We start from the raw sequence: 20,230 nt of genomic DNA, 5'->3' as shown, positions 1-20,230 counted from the left end.
AATCTGTCTATCTGTGACCAACTGTCTGTCTATTTGTCAGAGTTGACTGTTCCAGAATCGTTATACATGTGTCTAATTAACCGCCAAACTCACAAGTAATAATTAAAATTTAATTTTGTCGTTAAAATCAGATGTATGCATTTAAAATGCACTTTGATTACCAAACTCCAAAATTATACTCTGTAAGGCATAAAAGTAAGTATTACAAGTGGGTAATAAAACCGATTCGTATCTCGATTCTGTTTCAGACTTTTAATCGCTTAATTTCAGTAAGCGTATTTTATTCCGGTTCCAGTTTGATTCGCTGATGATAATTGATATTTGATATTTGCAAGAATTAAAATAATATACATTTATACACACAAATATTGTGAAAAATTTTGAAAAAAATATGTATAACATTTGTTGATCTGCAGAATTAAATTTTCAGTTTAAGTTTCAGTAAAAGTTTTTAGTTTGTTATCTTACATATCATGTCATATCTGCTCTTGACTTCTTGACATATTTTCTCTTAATTATTTGTATACTAACAAATTACAGGGCATCTACCAGTCATTCATGCAACTCCTAGATTATTTATAATTGCTCTGATTTTGGTTTAAGTATTTTTTGTTTTTCGTTTGCAAATTGCTGTGTGTTAAATGTCAGCTCAAATATTCATTTACCTAGCTGCTGATATTCAAGTCAACTCATTAAAGTAATTAAAAAATGTCGCTGTTTGTTCGTTGTGTGTGTGTGCTTGAGTGTAAGTGTGTGTGGAGGTGTGGATGTATTGTTTTTTTGGGAGGTGGCTTGTGCTGAAATGGGTTTTGGAACTTTTTGCATAGTTTAAAAAACATGAAAAGTTGTAGAAAAGTTTCGTTTTCTTTTTATTACATAGCGCTCTCTCCCTTACCCCCCACTCTCTTTCTCTCTCCCTCTGGCTATCTCCGTCTCTGTCTGCAAGAGTTGCCACCCATTCGCAAAGTCAGCTATGCAGCTTGTTTCAGAAGTTTGGTCAACTTAATTAGCACGTTGATTATTTTTAACGCCCTATCGAGCACTGGCAATGATTTCATTACTTGGATGCTTGTCAAGCGGCGGAGTGAGGAGGGTTGTGTGTGTTTATGTGTGTGTGAGGATGGGGATGGCTACCCTTCACTCCCCAAAACCCCCTGTTCACCACTTCAGAATTTTGCCACATTGCTGATGAGATTTTTGGTTTGTCAAGTGCAGCGTAAATTGCGCTATGATTATTTAATTGCCGCAAAGACTTGCCACAAGTTGTTTGACGAGAGGCAGATATTATGATGTGGGAAGGCGGGGAGAGGGCGGCTTGCAGCATGCCAAGTGTAATATTTCGTCGAGAGACGTTCGAGTGCTGGTAAACGTTGGCAATTAGGTGGCCCGCAAATATATATATAAATTTTTATATGTATATATAAAGTGTCTGTCGTTTTGACCCATTTGAATACTTGATGACACTTTGCAGCTGTTAATTTGCATTTTCTATCCACAAATTGTGGCGCAGAAAATGAGAAAATGCGGAAAATGAGGTCAATGCACCGTGGCATATTGACAAAATTAATTTTGGTACACTAAAGTGCATCATTAAATTGGGTAGATATAATTCAATTATGGGTTAAAAGTGGCTTTTGAAATGTACAAAAGATGCATAAAATATAGAAGAGAAAAATAGTTAATAGTTATGCCCTGTATTAAATTTTTATACTTTATTAAAACTGATAAAATTAATCAAAGCTTTCATTTTGACAGTCATTGACGAATATGTTAAATTAATGCAATTTAAACTAGACTTGTGTCTGATAAATTTTTCTTAGATAAAAATGTCAAAGTTGTTTTTATCTATTTTTTGTTAAAAAACCCATGTCAAACTAAGCATAAAATGAACCGATTAAATTAATCTCGATTTGTATCTTCTAAGAAATACGTCTAAGGAATTGCCAGTGAAATTTTGTGTGCTCATTAAAATAAAATAGGTTAGGCAATTTATAGAAATTGAAGAGTTTAGACCAAAGAAACTTGAATTTTATTCTATTATTTGAATGCCTAATTTAATTGACTCTCGCATAGAGAGTGGCAGTTAGATGTAAACACAGTTTACTCCAACTATAACGAACCATATTTCAATTCATATTCATCACAGCCAATGTTGAATTGTGTTGGCTTCCATTTGGTTTCATTTGTTGTCTCATTTAAGTCATGCAACGTCTCAAATTAAGCGTTAAATTTAACACATAATACACGTTTTATGGCCCAAGCGCATAGCTTTATAGCTTGTTCCACACACACAAAACACACACAACACACACACATAACTGCCCCCTACCCCCATTTTTAGCTCCTATCTGCGAGACTCAGTTTTAAATGTAACTTGTTTGCCTTTGAGCTTACAACTGGCAAACAGTGTTCAACACACATGCGAAGGGGAAAACTACACAACTAAAGAACCGAAGAACAAAGGTTGCACTATTAAGAAATATACATACACTCGGAAAAAAAAGTAACCTTGAATTTTTAGAAATTCGACATACTTTTTGGTGCAAGGCAAACACAGCTTCTTATTCAGAAAATATATTTCTATAAATTATGATTATTATTCTCTTCAAGTTACAAAAGAGTAATTTGAATAAATTTTTTTGTCAATTATATAGAAAGTATTTCTAAAAAAACAAACAAAACTTTTATAGAATTCGGTTTGATTTTTTCTCGAGTGTATATAGAATTATACATATATATACATATGTAAACTGTGAGGATATCCATATCCCACATCATGTCTCATTATAATATCTACATAGGCGTGTTTAGTAAGAAAAATTTGATCGCCTGACAAATCCTATTTGCACGCTTCGCAGGAAAATCAATTTTCTTCGCATTGTTCTTCTTCTGCATCATCTTATTCTTCTGGTTGCGTCATAAAATCTTTTTTAAAACTTCATTGGCCTTTCTTGGTTTGGTTTTCTTTTTTATTATTATTATGCTTGCTGCTGTGTTCCAACAACCCTTTTATCATTGATCATGCCTACTTACTACTTGGGTTCTTTTTTATGGACTTGCTAAGATGCATGCAGCGCTTCCTGTGAGGCATGCCTCACCCCGGTCGCTTGCCCCTCTATAAAAAAAAATACTCTGACTCATTGCGGCAGAAACCGCCGCCGCCGCTTAATGGCAATTAGTTGGAAAATGTTCTTGAGCTGGTAGCTTGATCTAGTCGAAACTATATAGTATATATATATATATGTGTATAAATTTACTCTCAAGTTATTTCCACTGAAATCGCACCCCGAAAAAAACAAAAACAAAAAAGAAATAGAATCATTTATTGTCTGTGGTTAGTTCTTGCGCTTGAGTTGAGCGCAACTGCCACAATTTGATTATGTAATTCAAGTTGCTGCCCACATCCGAGGTGGCAACATCATCAAGTGGTGGCAGTCGCATATACAACATACACTCAGACAATAAAATATTTAAATTGCCATAAATTGTCGTAAATCGCTCTAAAATGAAGAACGACTAGAAATTATAGATTTTCTTGTTTTAAAGGATATCATTTTTAAAATTGAGAAAACTGGCCGATTCGATAATCGATTCGATTAATTCGATAATCTTAAAAATATGGTGATTTTTTCTATTTTTGTTTTTGAATATATGTTCTATTAGTATTATTTATAACTTTACTTTTACTAAACCCACTGGCGACTTACTCCAATTTAGTTCGATATTTTTTTGTCAGTGTACGAAGTTATTGACAGGCGTTATTTTTGTTGCTGTTGATTTCGGGCTGTATTTTTTTTGTTGTCATTGGCGTTTGTTGAAGATTCTGTTGCTGTTGTTGCTTAACACGTGGGCGCTAGAGAAGTTGCAGACGTGCAGCAACATTAATCACACACACACTGACACACGCATGCTCGAACTAGAACCAGCTGAAAAAAATTGCGTTGCAGCTGATGAAAAGCCGGCTTGTCTGTGCCTTGCAACATGCTCGCTAGCCAACATGTTCGCTTCTTGTAACTGCTAGCAACACGACAAATGTTGCTGCGTCGCTCTCTGCCGCTTGCGTCGCTCTCTCGCGCAGCATGTTGCGTAGACATGTTGCGCTCTCATGTTGCAATGCAGCAATTAAACTAGTTGAAAATAAAACTACAAATTATCTATTTAAATTTAATACTTAAATTAATTAGTTTGCTAAACTTGACTTGTCTTTGTTTTGGGTGCACCCAAGTATCATTTTTGTAGTACTAGTTTAGCCCCATTTGATTCGCTCAGTGTAGGTATGCTTGTGCTCTCAACATTGCGGCGCATCAGTTTCAGATTCATTTGCTTGCCGTCAGATTCAGTTGTTATCTGTAAGTCGCCCCGTGTCGTCATATGTACGGATATTGCAGTAATTTTCCAATTTTCCACAAAGTGTATTGTTCAATTTTCTATTAACATCAAACAAAAAGTCGTGAAAAAAATACATAAAAAATATTTTATGCACTAAAAATAAAAAGTGTTGCTGAAATAATTCTGTCAGCCAAAGCGACAAATTGTCATTAAAGTTGATTATTTTTGGCAGGCAAATTTGTCTGAAAAATTCACGCGCCAAAAAGTCGCGCGCAGCTTGTCATAAATATTTGACAACAATTTTTCATGTGTTGTTAAAGTGAAGAAAAACAACAATAAAATAAAAAATTCATTAACAAAATATTTAAACAAAATTGTGAAATTCATTGTGAAAAAAGTAAAAGTGTTGAATGAGTGCCAAAAATTTTGACAACAAGAAATAACGCACTTAAAGCAATTAATATTTCCAAGTTGCTGAAACGCAATTGAGGCGTTCTCAGTGTGATTTATGACCACAAAAAAAGTGCATTCAACAAAAGGCAAATGCTATTAATAAGCGGCAGGCTGCAGAACGTGAAACAACAAAGAAACGAGAAATAAAAAAGGTGCAACAACAAAGAAAAAAGTAATTATAAGAGCAATAATTACACATAATAAAAAAATAAATAAATAATAAAACATAATAAATAATAAATAATAGTTAAGAAAAAGGCCAAGGCTAAAGATACAAATAGAGATACATTTCGGGTTAGCGTTGGAAGTAATTAGAGAAAAGATACAGAATTGCTGTTACTTGGAGTAACAATAAAGCAGAAGAACAAAGCAAAAAGTGTAAATCTACAGATAAAGATACATAGATACAATTCGAGCAAGAGTTACAGATACTTCGAGAAATACGTAATAATAAATAAATAATTATTAAATAAAAGAACAAAGTATAAAGTGGAAAAATACAAATAGAGATACATAGATACATTTCTGCGTGGAGTTGCAGATACTTGTAGAGATGGCTGCTTTCCCGCAGAGCAGCTGCAGTCGTAGCAGGGGCATATTTCCGTTGAGGCTACTGCTGCTGCTCCTGCTTGCCGATCTGAGTTTCTCGGCTGAGGAGCATCCACATCGTCATTCGCACAATGCCACAACAATGAGTCCGACTCCAGCTCCGACTCCGATTCGCAGCAGCCGGCATAATCAGCAGCAACGTTTGCAGCAATTGGATGCTTTGGGCTTCGAGTTGGTGCAACACCAACAACATCATCATCAACATCGTCTGCATCATTTGAGGCACGAGCAGCATTTGCGCGAGGAGCTTAGCAACAGGCAGCCACCGGTGGCTACTGTCAAACAGCAACCAGCTCCATTCCAAATGGAATTGGAGCAGTTGCAACTGCTGAGCACTGGGCCGGGGCAGCAACATCATTTGCGGCATCACAATCGTCATCATGTTGCCTGGGAGCAGCGTGTCTTTCCCGGGCAGACAACAACAACTGCAAAACCCAATTCGATCACCACAGATGCACCCAATCTGCTCACTAATAATGATAATAAAAGTCCCAATATTTCCACACGCTATTTTGATCGCGATGGCATTTATCCGGCTGCTTGGATGCAACCACAACATGCCACACGTGCACCCAACTGGCGACAGCAGCTGATCGATAGCGATGAGGATGATATTGATGAGGAGGACGATGACGATGAGGATGCGGAGGATGAGGATGACGAGGAGGCCTACGATGATGCCGCTGAGAATGAGGAAAGTTTGCGTGCCGCTGCCGAGTTGGCCAAACAAATGCCACGTTACTCGTTCTTCAGTCAAAAGTTGCCACAGATCAGTTCCAATGAGGAGGATTACGATGAGTTCGATGTGGAGCAGGTGGGCAGCCACAAGAGGGCAACCAATCGGCATCCCAGCATCTCGGCGGGGCACACTAAAGCCGCCGCCAAGCGAAACATCTTCGATTGGTTCTTCAAAGGCAAAAAGGAGAAAGTGAAACAAACCACAACCGAGAGACCCAAAATTCAGGAGGGACAGGAGCAGAAGGATCCACTGGATGCGTCACCCAACAATGGTTACTCCAATGAGCAGTGGAATAAAATTGAGCACGAGCATCATTTGATGAAGCAGCAGCATCAGAAGGAGTTGCAAGCGTTGCGAGACAGCAGTCGGAATCGAAATGTGCCACTGATAAGAAATGTGGCATTGGCACGCGGCAACATTGATAATGAGGTAAGTGTTTGTCTCTGTTTGGCATTGCGCCCATTAGCAACAGCTGTAGCTGTATGATGATAATTATGTTGATAATGATAATGATGCTGATGATGATGATGTCATTGGTTATTGTTGGAAAAAATACGCACAGCTGATTAAAGTTGAGCATTTGCATTCACAATCGAAACTCAAACTGAAACTGTAACAGAAAATGTGTGCCATAAAATAGGCCACAAATTGGATGGGTTTATGGCTGACTGGTCAAGCAGTTAGATTGATACTCAAACAGATAAACAAACTAACCCACAGAAAGACACACTGACTGGCAGACAAACACACATTAAATATTTACACTGTGCGAAAGCGAATGTTGCGAGTTGCGACTGTTCCAGAATACACAATAAGTAAAGACGTAGAAAATCAGTGAACTAATTTAAATAATTCAAATAAATTAAATAAGTATAAAAAATAATTAAAATAAATAAATAAAATACAAAAAAATATATAAACAAATATAAGAAATAAATATTAATAGTCTTTCCATTTCTTAAGTTGGCTTTGTTTGATTTTTATCTTCTTGCGTATTAATTTAAAACTTGCAAAAGACGTCTCAAATGTCTTGAAATTAAATTTATTAAATGTGTATTTGGAATTGATGTGCTAATTCAAATTGGGACATTTTTTGAAATCTGAACCCATTTAAAATGGGAAAAGGAAATAATAAATAAACGAAATAATACGAATTTATTTAAATAAATAAAGTAAGTACAATAAATAAATGAATTAATAAAAATTTATAAATAAACCTAATTTTCTTAGTGAATTAAGTGGAATACAGCAAAAGTATTGACCCAGGGCCAACATTTTTAAGAACTCCTTTTTTGTTTTTTATAAAATAATATTAATAATGAGTTCAGATTTTTCAATCGCTGTTGTATTTTTAATGCACATTTTTGAAATCGAATATTGGATTTGGCTTTGGCTCACTTTCTTATTGATAAGTTTTTTAATTCAATCAAATTTGAATTTGCATTCTGGTTTATTTATGTATAACGAGCAAAAATGTATCAAATATCGTGAAATTAAATTTATTAAATGTGCTTGATGTGCTAATAAAAGTTGGAAAATACTTTGAATTATGAGACATATTTTTATTAGTGAGCGGTCTACTTAGGGTGCTAGGCAAGAGAAAGAAAGAAAATAAATTTAAATTATTTAAATTTGAAATATTCATATTTTCTTTGTTCACATTTTGCGTTTTCACATTGTGTGCTTAAATTTTTGAATGGGTTTGGCTCAAACACAGTTGTGCATATTAAATATGTGAAAACCACAAAGATTTCTTAAGCATTCCAAACACAAACTTCTTAGATAAAAGATGAATAATATTTTATTGAGAGTTGTGAGAGACCTAAATACACCTTCAAGCCTTAATTTAAATGCTTTAAATAACAACTTTTTTTTTTACATTTGCAACTGCTTAGATAAAAGATTACTTATATTTTATTGAGTACGTAAAAACACCCTAAGGCATTAAGATAGCATTATGTAATCAATAAATTCTTTATTTTATGCAAATTCGCTTAATTTCTCACAGTAAACTTTTGCAACGATTTTGTAATCATTTTAAGCATAAAATTCTTAGATGGAAAAATTACTAAGAAAGCACTTCAAAGCATTAATTTTGCTTGATAAAATATATTTTAATCATTCCAAACACAAACTGCTTGGATAAATAATGGCTAATAAATTAATGAGATTTGGGAGGGATGCGATATCAAAATTATAATTTATTTCCCTTTTTTGTTATTTTTTGTGACATTTTGCAAAGACTTTTTAATCATTCCAATCTGAAACTGTTTAGACAAACGATGATTAATATTTTATTGAGAGTTGTGAGACACATAAAATAACCTTCAAAGATCATTATATGATTAAATGCTAAATTTGTAGTATATTATTTAAAAGTTTGCTTAATTTCTCACAGTGCACACTGCTTACATGTTACACATGCAAAATAAATACCAACTGGTATACAATTTACGCACTGACCAGGGCTAATTCCGTTTGCATTTTGGCTTTCAGCAACAGCAACAACAACAACTTGCTTCATGTTTTGTTCAGTGTGTTGTTGGATTGTTAAATATTTAACAGGCATTTCGTTAAAGAGGCAAACGCTGATTTTGTGAACAGCCATCCAATTGTTTGGCCAGTTGTTCAGTTATTTGTTGTCGTTGGTGTTGCTGTTGGTGCCCTTTTGCGGCTGGCTAATTGCAGCCAACAGCAGCAACCAGAGGCAGCAGCGCACTTGCAACAAATTGTTGCAATTAATTAGCGCGCTTTTCGTTGTTGTCAGCTTTTAATTGCATTTTAGGGCGCATTTCGTTCAAATTTCATTTTCTCTTTTCGTTTTTCGTTTTCCATTTTCAATTTGTGCCTTTTTTTCTCCGTTTTCTTCAACACCCACACACACCTTAGCCTAATTGAAAAGGACAAATTTAATTAGCCCAAATGCAAACAATTGTCCTACCAGCGAGAGGGCGTTTGGGAAGGGGGCGTGTCAGAGTACCCGCATCAAGTAGCAAAGTAGAACAAGCCCCGAACAAACTGGATAAATGGCTGACAAACCAAAGAAAGAAAGAAATTTTCTTTACTTTTTTTGATCAACTCCGCCATTTTTACGACTTGAGCCATTTTTGTAGTTCTTTGAGCAATTAAAATGGTTCAAGTGTTAAAAAAGAGATTCGCAGGGTGAATAAACAAACTTGAATAAAGATTTAAAGACTCACATTAAAAGATTTAAAAAAAACTTTATTACACATTTGAGTTTAGTTGAAACTTAATATTATTTTATCTCTGCCCAACAAAATCTTGAAACAAGCCATTTATTTTATAAGCAAGATACAAGATATACACTTTGTCTTTGCAAAACTGTTGAAAATGCAGTTTACTGTAAAGTTTTGTTAATTTTTGCATTGCTATTTAATTAAATAGGCTTATTAAACCAATTTATAGAATATTTTCATCAACCAAATGTCTGCTGCAATTAAAAAGTTATTAATAGCTTGTAAATTTAAAATTGAACATCAAAAGGAAATCATTTATCATATGTTGTTGGCACAACTCAACTTTTGTTGCTGCTTGGCTAGACAAATGGCTTCCTCTTCACTGCCAATTGCCACTTGCCACATGCCAAATGCCACATGCCACTTGCCTTATATATATGTATGTACATATATATTTAATTGGTAAAGCAAAGAACAATTGCTTTCATAATTATCGCGTAATTATTATTGCATTTTGTCGAGTGCCGCAAGTAAAATAAAAAAACAAAAACAAACAAAAAACTGAAGCGTGCCATAAAAATCAACTTGAATGAAATCAACGAGCAAAAATATCGCTCAAAAATATTGTAAATATCAAAATAAACAGAACCGAGAGAAAATAACAACAAAAACAAGAAAAACAGCAGCTGTTTGAATGAAGAAAAACAGCTGCAACAATAACAACAACAGAGGGAAGCAGTTCGGGTTGGGGTTGTGGGTTGGGGGTTGTTGTCTGGGCTAACAAATACGAACAAAAAAAAATGCGACAGGTGAAATTGGCATACTGCCACTGAGATGACAGATGAGGCGCCTCCAACCCCCAACCCTGCTATACTCCTGCCCATCAAATTAATATACATATTTACAGTTGTCTGCGGATGACGTCGTGGCGCTTTTGTTTCCTTCCTTTTTGCCCCCAACTCCTCATGCTTCACCCCCCGCACCCTCTTTTTGCTCGGTCACTCGTAAAATGTATCTCAATGTTTGCATAATGCATTATTTGCATGTTGCACTCATTGCTGCTCCCCGCTGCTGCTGCTGCTGCTGCTGCTCTTGTTGTTGTTGTGGTTGCTGTCGCTGTTGCACTTAATTGCAAAGTTGGTTAAGCATTTTTTTAAACATTTATTAATACCCTTGAAATGCTTAAAAAGGGGTATGTTAGGAACACAATTATAGTGTAGGGAATCTTGATTTGAAATTGCGAATCTTACTTTGGGTTTTAAATTTCTAACTCAAGATTGTCAAGATTGATTTAAGATTTTGTAGTTTTTTATCAAGATAAAAAAAGTGTAATCAAGTAAATTTTCTTAATTTTAGCTACATTTCTATATGTTTACTGATTAAGATATAATTCTAACATATTTACTTTTTTAAATTATTATTTACTTATTTATTTCTGGCAATATGAAGTTATGACATGAATATTTAATTCATTTATAGGAAATTCGTTAGTCAAATCTCTATCTCGATCTCTCTCCCCCTCTACCTACCTCCCTCATCCTCTATCTCACTCAAGAACATTGTTAGCTGTTGTATTTGTGGCAATTTCTGTTGGGCTGTTCATTAACGCTTCAAGTGTGGTTAACCCGGGCGTATGCGCAATATGCAGCAGTCATTTAAAATAGGGTGTTAATCAGACTAAAAAATGTGCAATAAAATAAAATTGTATCTTTTAATTACAATTGCACAGGAAATTAAATTTGTTCGGCAATTAATTGTCCCAGTGGAAATTAAATATTTTCGCATAACCAAAAATAAACACAAGTAGATTGTAAGCTGATTGCTCTTAGCCAATCAACACTGTATGGTTGGCACACAAACGTAAAACTAAAAAGCGTAAAAAATACATTTTTTCACTTTGGAACCTAAATATGTTTTGTTCATTGCCTAGCAAATAGATTTTCGAATATTTTGAATAATTATAAATTCTTTGTAAAAACATAAATAAATTTGCAGCAAAGTAAGTTACAAATTGAATATTAAATATGGTTATTTATCACTCAGCATTGTGCAACAAATATGAAAAAAAAATTTAACTATTCGGATGGGCGAAGTGTTAATGCTATTAAAAACTTTTTATGTATTCTATGTTTTATATTTATATATTATATGTGTTATATTTGAAATAAAATCTAAAGTCTCTTCATACCAAATAAAGTCAATTTAAATTTATCGCTGAGAATCAGCGGAAACTATATCTGTTCACTTTAAGCTCCTTTTTCAATAAGCTGCACATTTTGCATGGCCAATTTAGATTACATCCGTCTTTTTAAGGGGCATGAAAACGAGCAGCCTAAGCTGCATTTGTTGCATGATGCTTGTTGCATTTTAATCGTTTGCCAAGCCCTTAAACTGCTTTTTGACCAAAGCTCTACATTTCACCTAGCAACAACAAAAGCAACAGCAAAAATAAACTGCAAATAAAACTACGGAAATATTTGTCAAAACTAAAATGTTTGGCGTTGAATTGATATTTTCATGTTTTACATTTTTTGTTGGGTTTTTGCGTTAGAGCAAAATGGGTGTTGCATAAAACTCGCACGCAGGCCAAAATATTTGCCAACAATTTTTTGTTTTCTTTTTTTTATTTGGTAAATTTTCAATTTGCAATGCTTTCAATTGCTGTTCACATTTTGTTGTTTGCTGTAAGTTGTTGGTTGTTAGCTATTGTTTTTGCTGCTGCTGCTGCTGCTGCTGCTGCTGCTGCTGCTGCTGCTGCTGGTTGTCTTATAAGCTGCACTCAGAAAGGAAAGTGCCAAGTGGAATTTAACATATTATTCAGAAAGTGTATTTCTAACATTAAATTTTTTATTGCTTATATTTTTAATAAATAACATTTTGAAAATAACTTACGACAGCTAAACTCTAATATAAAAGTCGAGTCAGTAAATTTAATTACTTGTTTCCGAATTTTTTAAATGGTTTCTTCTAAAAATTAATGTTTTCCACGTTTTTCAAATACTTTTCTTAATAATAGAACATATTTCGAATAAAACATATTTTGGGGATTATTGATTTAGGGAAAGCCATTAAATTTTTGAAATTGTTTAAGTATATAGATATTATTTCTAAACACAAGAAAAACTTTTCTGAGTGTATGCTCTTATTGTTGTTGTTGTTGCTGCTGCTATTTCTGTTCTTTTTTTGCTGTCATTGCTACTGTTGCTCTTCTTTGACCTTTGTGAGCTGTTTCAATGAAGCGCTTCATTTGCAAACACTCGCACACACTCACACACACTCCGCGTATACTTTCATACACCAGCAGGCAGCTGCCACGCCCCTTTCCCTAACAGCATGTGGCACGCCCACGTTGTGCTGTCAGTTTAGCTACAGATTTGATTGCTGCTGCTGTTGTTCCTGTTGTTACTGCTGCTGTCGCTTTATCGTCTCTGGCATTTGTAGCTGCAACTCGTATCTTGCTGTGTTCATAAGCTTTTAACAGCCTTTTGTGTGCGATTCTCCCTCCCCCCTCTCGCTCTCTCTCTCTCTCTCTCTCTCTCTCTCTTTCTATTCTCTCTTTCAATTGCTATAGCAACTTCCCTGCTGAGCGGCTTCCCTTCCCTCAATTTTATTTCCTTTTCTGGTATTCTGTTTGCCTTTTAGCAAGTGTGTGTTTGCAACAGAATCAACAGAAACAGCAACAGCGACAGAAGTTGAAGGCCAAATTGCGCTTAGTCCGCACTTCAATTGGCAAAAGCGGCTCACAGTGAAATGAAAACTAACCACAAAAGTGGCAAACAAAGCCGCTAAGCAATACCAGCAACAACAACAGCAGCAGCAGCAGCAGCAACTTCAGCAACAGCAACAACAATTGCTTTGACCTTGACGTTGAGTTGTGTTGCACAGCAGTAGGCAACAGTGACAACAACAGCAACATTAACACGACTTCAACAGCTCTATGCAAGACACATTATTAAGCTCAGTAATCGTTTGAGAATGTCATCATCAAGTTGTGTAAATCACTGTAGAAAAGGAAGAAAGGAGGACGAGGATGGGTTAAAATGTTTGATTGCCATAACTCTGTCAAAATGGTTTTACCTCTACAATAATACATTTAAACTTGAAACCGCCAATCTTAATTGATTTTCATTTTAAATTAAGCTGTCAGAAAAGCATGTACAAGTCAAGTAAAAGCTTGGCAGCTTAAGACTTTCAGTAGCCTTAACTGTAGTAAAACCACTTCTTCAATTCAATTTAAAAAAAACGAATATCTAGCTTAATTTGCATTTCAAAAATTGTTCTAAAGGGAGTCTCAAATTATTCCTTAGCCAATAAGTTTGTAAAAACTGAACCAATTTTGAAAAACCAGGGCTTTTTATTCATGGTTTGACGTCTAGATTAATACTGCATTTCAAGTTCAAAACACAATTCTGGCCCGATTTTTATTTTAATAAATATATTTCCTTGTAAAAGTGTTAGGAGTTCAAATCTTGGATAACCATAACTTGGTCAAAACTAAACCGATTTTCAAAAGCAATACAATTTTTGTCATGGTTTGACCTCAATATTAAAACTACATTTAAAGTTTTTAACGCTATATCCAAAACTATTGTTAAAGTTCAACTTTAAAAAACTTATCGTTCTCTATTTTTTTGTATAATTTCTTATGTCCATGCACAGGGTATTTGCTAGTTAGTCATCGATCACCAAGGAACTTTCAGTTGTTTCTTGTTGTCAGCTGTTGCCGTTGCGTGTTGCATGTTGCTGCTGCTTCTGCTGCTGCTTTTTTTTAACTGCTTCATTGCTGACGCGCTATTGATTATTCTTACCTGCTGTTGCATGTGGCATGTTGCTGCTGTTGTTTCTTTGCGTGTTGCTGCCGTGTTGCTGCTGTACTCCCATGTTGCATGACAGTTGCTGCTGCTGCTGTTGCTCCTGTTGATATTCACCCGCATATCATGCTGCAAAGTATTTTCTTTGCTTCTATTAAACATTCCATTTACTTTGTTGATATTTCCTATGCTTTCCATTTCCCACTGGCATTCATTAGCAACAGTTGCAGCTGCAAGAACAACAGCAACGGCAACAGCACAAGCCAAGCTGCTTTTATGTGGCTAAAGTCGCGAATAATTTTCAGCACTTTCAATTGCGCAACTTTTGCTTATTGTCGCTTCGAAATTGTTTTTCATCTTTCTTTGCCAATTTTCGCCATTTATTTGGCTGCAAAAGTGTCTTTTGTAGGGTCGCCAGAATTTATAGCTGCTTTTAATATAAATTTTAAGAAATTATTTCCTCGCAAAATGGCAATATAAATTCTCACGCTTGCAACTCGATGTCCTTATTAGCAAAACTAGTGGCTGTGAGGAGGTAGTTATCTATATATATATGTTTATATACAAGGCTGCTGTAATTTTATAAGCCAATTTAATCAGATTTTGATTTAATCAGAAAATAGAAGCATACAAAATGAATATTTCTTATAAACCAATTTAATCAGCTTTTGAAAGTGATAAAATAGAACCGTAAACATAGTAAACTTATTGATTAATTTTGTTTATTCATTGATTCATTTAATTTGAGCGTTGTACTTTGTCGGTTTCTGAAGGACTTACATATCCTGTCTAATTGTTCATGAAAGCAAATTATCCTTTTACGATTTGTCTATAACCGTATGTGCATAAAATATACATCTCTGCTAAAGAAGCCGACTCAAGTTTCTATGGAGCCACACATGTTGCAAGGTATTCTTGGAATGCCACTAAATCTCTTGCGGTTGCTGCGGTTTCATCACTTTATAAATTATTATGCAGACATATACACAGATATACATTTATAAGAGTGGGAGGCACACACACACACTTACACTGAGAGAAAACGACGACAGGTTGCGAGCTAATCTGACAGCAAAACTGTTTGTCAGACAACAACAAGAAATTGATATGTATCTTTTTTGCTGTGGCTGCATTCGCATTCCCTTGAAATCAGTTACAGCATTTGTGTCAGCTTATATATACATACATATATATATAGTATATGGTATAATCTTGACGCTTGTCCAAAAACTAAAACACATGTCAGCGGGAGATGGGCATTCATGTTTAGTCTTTCTCAGTAGATGCCGACGATGTTTTGTTCAAAATTATGATGATGATTTTGATGAGTTTCATTGGAATGCATTCCACTTGGTCTAACTTTGTCTGTCTGCCTGTCTGCACTCGAATTGGGGTCAAGGTATATGATGCATTGCCCACTAATTAAATACTTTTACACTTGATTACAGTTAGAACCCTCTGTGTGTGCGTGTGTTTGACGATCACAGCTCAACGATCACGTGGCAATGACATAAGAAACAAGAGAAAAGACTCAATCAAGTCGCATAAATAAAACTATTACGTGACTGGCAAGTTGAGCCTCTGAATTTATATAGAAAATGCGTGAATTTCTCGCCTCTTTTGGCTGCAATAACATTAACACCTTTCCTTGCTGCCATATTCAGCTAAGCGGCTACTAATTTGTGTATAATGGTTATATATTGGCAATCTTTTCATAGAGTCTTGCACTTTTTTTGAATTCCATATATGCAATTCTTTATTGCCAGTATTTTTGCTGGGTTTTTGTTTTTAACTTCCCTTTGCCTATATTTCATGTAATTTGTTTATTTCAAATATTAATTAAACGATTCCTTTTTGATATAGTTATATAAATCCAATTGTTCAACTAAAAATCATGTCAGATTCTAGATGGAAAGTTCATCATGGTTTAGCGTGAGTTATTTTCACTAGTGGCTCAAGGGCATTCCAGTGTATCTAATCAACTGGCAAACACACACACACACGCACATATACACACGTTGCACACACACACCTCAAAGTCACCAAATATGTGGCCCCCTCCACCGCGTCGTTAAAATTTTGGTTATTTCGAACGCAACGCTTTCAAGTGACAAACAGCAATAAGAACAACAAAAGCGACAAACGACAAGCGACAAGAGACAGGCGACAAGCGGCTGGAAAATAATATGCCTGTCAAAAGCGCAAAAACAATAAATCATGACAGCAAACGCAATATGTGCGAGTGTGCGAGTGTGCGTGTGTGCGTGTGTTTGGTGTCCATTTGGCAATCGCCAAACATGCCCAGGCCCATGCCCAAAAACCTATTCCCATTCCCGTTTCCGTAAGCGCCAAAAAGTCAAATATGCTTCAGAGGGCGCAGCTAAAAACTGTAGTAACCACAACAACAACAACAACAATAACAACAAAAATTATTGCTTGTTGTTGCTTTTTGGGTGGTTGGGGTTCACAGTTCAAATATTCCACAAATGTAATGAAGCCCAAATAGAAAAAGCGAGCAATGAAAAAGTTCAACTCTAAATTGCTGAATGTTTATTGTTGATTGTGGATTGTTGTTCAGGTGAGCTGTAAATAAATGTGATGCGACTTTTTTTGTGTTGTATTCTAATTCATCAAGCGTTGCACATAAATCAAACCAAAACGTCAGTTGGACTCTTTTGTTTGTAACAAAATAGGGAAATCAATCAAATCAAATCAAATCGAGTCAAACCCAAAACCAAAAACCAAACTCCAAATTCAATTGCCAATGTCACCTGCTGTTCCTGACAATAGTTACCTGCATTTAATGCCAACTTTATTATTCTTCTCTGAGTTGCACCTGTTTGTTTAGATTGAGTGCTTGTGATATTATCTCCAGAAAAAAGGACAAAGGCTGAACTGCAAATGATTTTATTGATGGCAGGAAAAGGTGCCCTTCATTAAAAACTAAACATAAATCTTGGCATGTGTATGTATGTGTGTGTGTGTGTTGGTATGTGTGTCAAAGAGTCGTCACAACACAAATTGCGTTGCTATTAAAACAAAGTAAAAGCCACGTTTAGACGCTGACAAAATAATACGACACGCCAAAAGGGGCGAAAATCAGAGAACCTAAAAAACACACCCAACTGTCAAACGACTGTGGGTGTGTGTGGGTGTGTGTGGGTGTGTGTGTGTGTATGTGTGACTGAGTGTGCTGTATGACAAGTGTCACCTAGTTACATATATGCAGCACAGTGGTTGCGAATCTCAGTTAGAACTGTGAAAATATACATGCAAACAATATCAAAGATACAAAAGTATCTTTTGCTTTAATGGAGTTAAAATGTAAGGGTAAATCTATATTTAAGTGAAAGATATTGTATCTAAGATATAATTCAAAGTCTGAAGAGCTAAATATGAAAGAGAGTTAAAATATAAAGAAGAGTTCAAATATAAAAGTAAATGGAGACTTAAAGAGAAATAGGTGTGTCTGTATGTGTATGTATGAGAAGGAATTTATCAAGAAACTCAATCAATGTCTTAAGAGCAAGCACACTTTAAGGAAATTATGTTGTGTCCATGAATTTATATACGATATCAATCAAAGTCTCAAGTTTTTCTTAACTTCTAACTTAAGTTTTTCCCAATTTTCCCTGAACGCATTGAAAAATATACAAAAAATTGTATTGAAGTTGTGCAAAAGTATGTAACATGCATATGGAAAAGTTTAATTCAAGCTTAATTAGAAACACTGATTGTGTTAACAAAAACCTATTTTCATGTTGGACAAACTAATATCTTAAATATGTAGCTCTCAATAGCTGTCAATTTGCTTTCATTAAAATCTAATTTACCAAAGTGGACTATAATTTTACTGATTATCCATTTGACTTTTGGCACAACCATTTTAAGATTGCGTCCACAGTGCGCACAATTATTTCACATGCAGAGTTTCAGTTGCACTCAGTTCGCTCACTTTTGAAGCAAAAAATAAAAAATAAATAAACAAATGTAGAGGGAAAGGGGGGCAGGTAGACAGAGTGTGTGGCAGCAATGCAGTTGACAGGTAAAAAAAAAAGAAACTAACAAAAATCAATAAGCATAACTCTTGCCCCTGACAAGATCAGCGCTGCACTTAACCGAAATGTTTTTGTGATTTTGGGTTCGCGTTCATTCATCGGGTAGCAGACACTGACTGTGAGTGCAATTTGCATTCGAATGAGTTTTTCAATTAGTTGATGACTCAATTTCCTATATCGCAAATGTCAAACTTTGCTTTGCGATTAAAACACGGTTTGCGTTAAAAATATTTTCTTTTTCAACTTGTGACAAGTCAAAGGCAAACTGACATCAAATTGAATGTCAATGCCAGCGAACCATCAATAAATCTCCTAATTGAGTCAATTCGATGCGATTGGCACAAAACCAAAAGAGAAGAAAAAACAGATAAAGCCCAGTAGCAAAAGTTGATCTGACATATCGGCGCTGGGTTTTTGTCCATAGTCTTTGCGTTTGCGCATTTCTCAAATGTGTCAGCGAAGACAATCACGAAATTGAATTAGAAACTTTCAACGTCTCAAGTTGCAGTCCCTGTTGCATTATGCATGAGGAGTCGCCATCGTCGGTTCGTTTGACTTGCGTACAATGCATCAATAAATTTCATCAATATTTCACTTTTTTTTGGACATTTTGATTGCTGCTTGCCGCACGTCGTAAACATTTCTTACACAATTCAATAACAATTTTATTGATTGAAACAAAACACTTTGACACTGAGCCACCGAAAGAGGTGTTTTATTATTGGTATTTAACCCACACCCCACCAACTTTTCTTCTTTTAACGGTGCTCTCTAGGGTGTGGCATTGGAAATGCTAGACAATATTTTATTTTACTGTTGAAGACTTTCGCTTTTCGTACAGCAAATTTCGTCATTTTGAGATGAAGAACTTTTTTCTTTCCTCACGAAAATTTCCCTCAACCGGAACTGTGTTCACACACATTTGTGTGTGTGTGTTTTCTCTGGTGCACAGAAAACAGAGCCAAGGCCATGTCTATAATTATAAATACCCCAACGTGGAAACACTCGTCTCGTCTGTGCAGACCACTTAGATTCGTTGTTTCATTCGATGATTCACAATTGCTAATTGTGTGCGTTTTGCAGCCAAGGCTAAATCTGACACGTAAAAATAGATTCGAACTCACTTTGGATGATTATGAGTTGGGGTAGGGTCTGACAAATAATTAAATATAAAACACTATGTTTTTTTTTTGTGGTATTGTGTATTAAATTTTGGCAGCACATGCCGCTAATTATTGCATATTTTCGGGTTCTCTTCTGAAATGTGAGAAGGAAAGTGCGACTTGCTATAATTATATATATTGACAGTGTCTAAATTGGTAAGCATTTCGGGATCTGCTTATTTTATTCGAGAATTTGTATTCTAAGTTCAGCTCTTATAATCTTTGGGATCGTCTTATTCTATTAAGTATAGGTTTATGACAAAATGAATTCGACTGTTGATCGCAATCAAGAATATATTTATCTTAAGGCTTTCTTCTGCCTGTTATATACTTTTGCACAACATTATCATACACTTTCTCCCATTTTAATGGGTCTCTCATACAAGGAAGATAATACACCGAGCTTTACCAGCTGAAAATCCATAAATGCATATACTCTTTTAAAATATTACAAAAAAAAGTGAAATAAAATATATTTATTACTGTGAAGAGTTCAAGGCCCTCAACTTGAACACTTAGTTGACAAGACGACAGCTATAAAATCTATATAAACTGTCGATCTATAAAAATCGATAGTAAAAAAGAAATAAATATTTATTGAGTACATTTTTTCCATTAATTTTCTGCCTCTACATTGTGTTAATTATATGCCAACAAATCGTTTAATGCTAATAAAGCGAATTAGCTACTTAATTGCTCATCGTAAACGAATACGAAAGCATATGTATTTATCTATATACATATATATGTATCTATATGCATATATTAATGTTTTCAATAGCAGATTGCTGTTGAGATAGATCAGTGATTAGGGCTAATAAACAGATAGCTTTCGGGCAGCTACAAGGTTTAGTTCATTAGGAGCATTGCC

At 35.1% G+C, this 20,230-nt stretch overlaps 1 protein-coding gene across 1 annotated transcript in view; it reads left to right on the top strand.

Annotated features, from left to right (window-relative positions):
• Positions 1 to 5,278: 5,278 nt before the first annotated feature.
• Positions 5,279 to 20,230, top strand: part of LOC6562634 (probable serine/threonine-protein kinase DDB_G0280133) — an 86,075-nt gene continuing 71,123 nt past the window's right edge. The window contains exon 1 of the mRNA XM_032736577.2: positions 5,279 to 6,559. Within this exon, the coding sequence (XP_032592468.1) occupies positions 5,336 to 6,559 (1,224 nt within the window). The 5' untranslated portion in view covers positions 5,279 to 5,335. The remainder of the gene's footprint in view (positions 6,560 to 20,230) is intronic.

This window comes from Drosophila grimshawi, unplaced genomic scaffold, assembly GCF_018153295.1.
Source record: "Drosophila grimshawi isolate 15287-2541.00 unplaced genomic scaffold, ASM1815329v1 contig_1377, whole genome shotgun sequence".
Classification (NCBI taxonomy): Eukaryota; Metazoa; Arthropoda; class Insecta; order Diptera; family Drosophilidae; genus Drosophila; species Drosophila grimshawi.
Note: the sequence above shows the minus strand (reverse complement) of the source record. Positions and strands in the feature narration are given on the sequence as shown.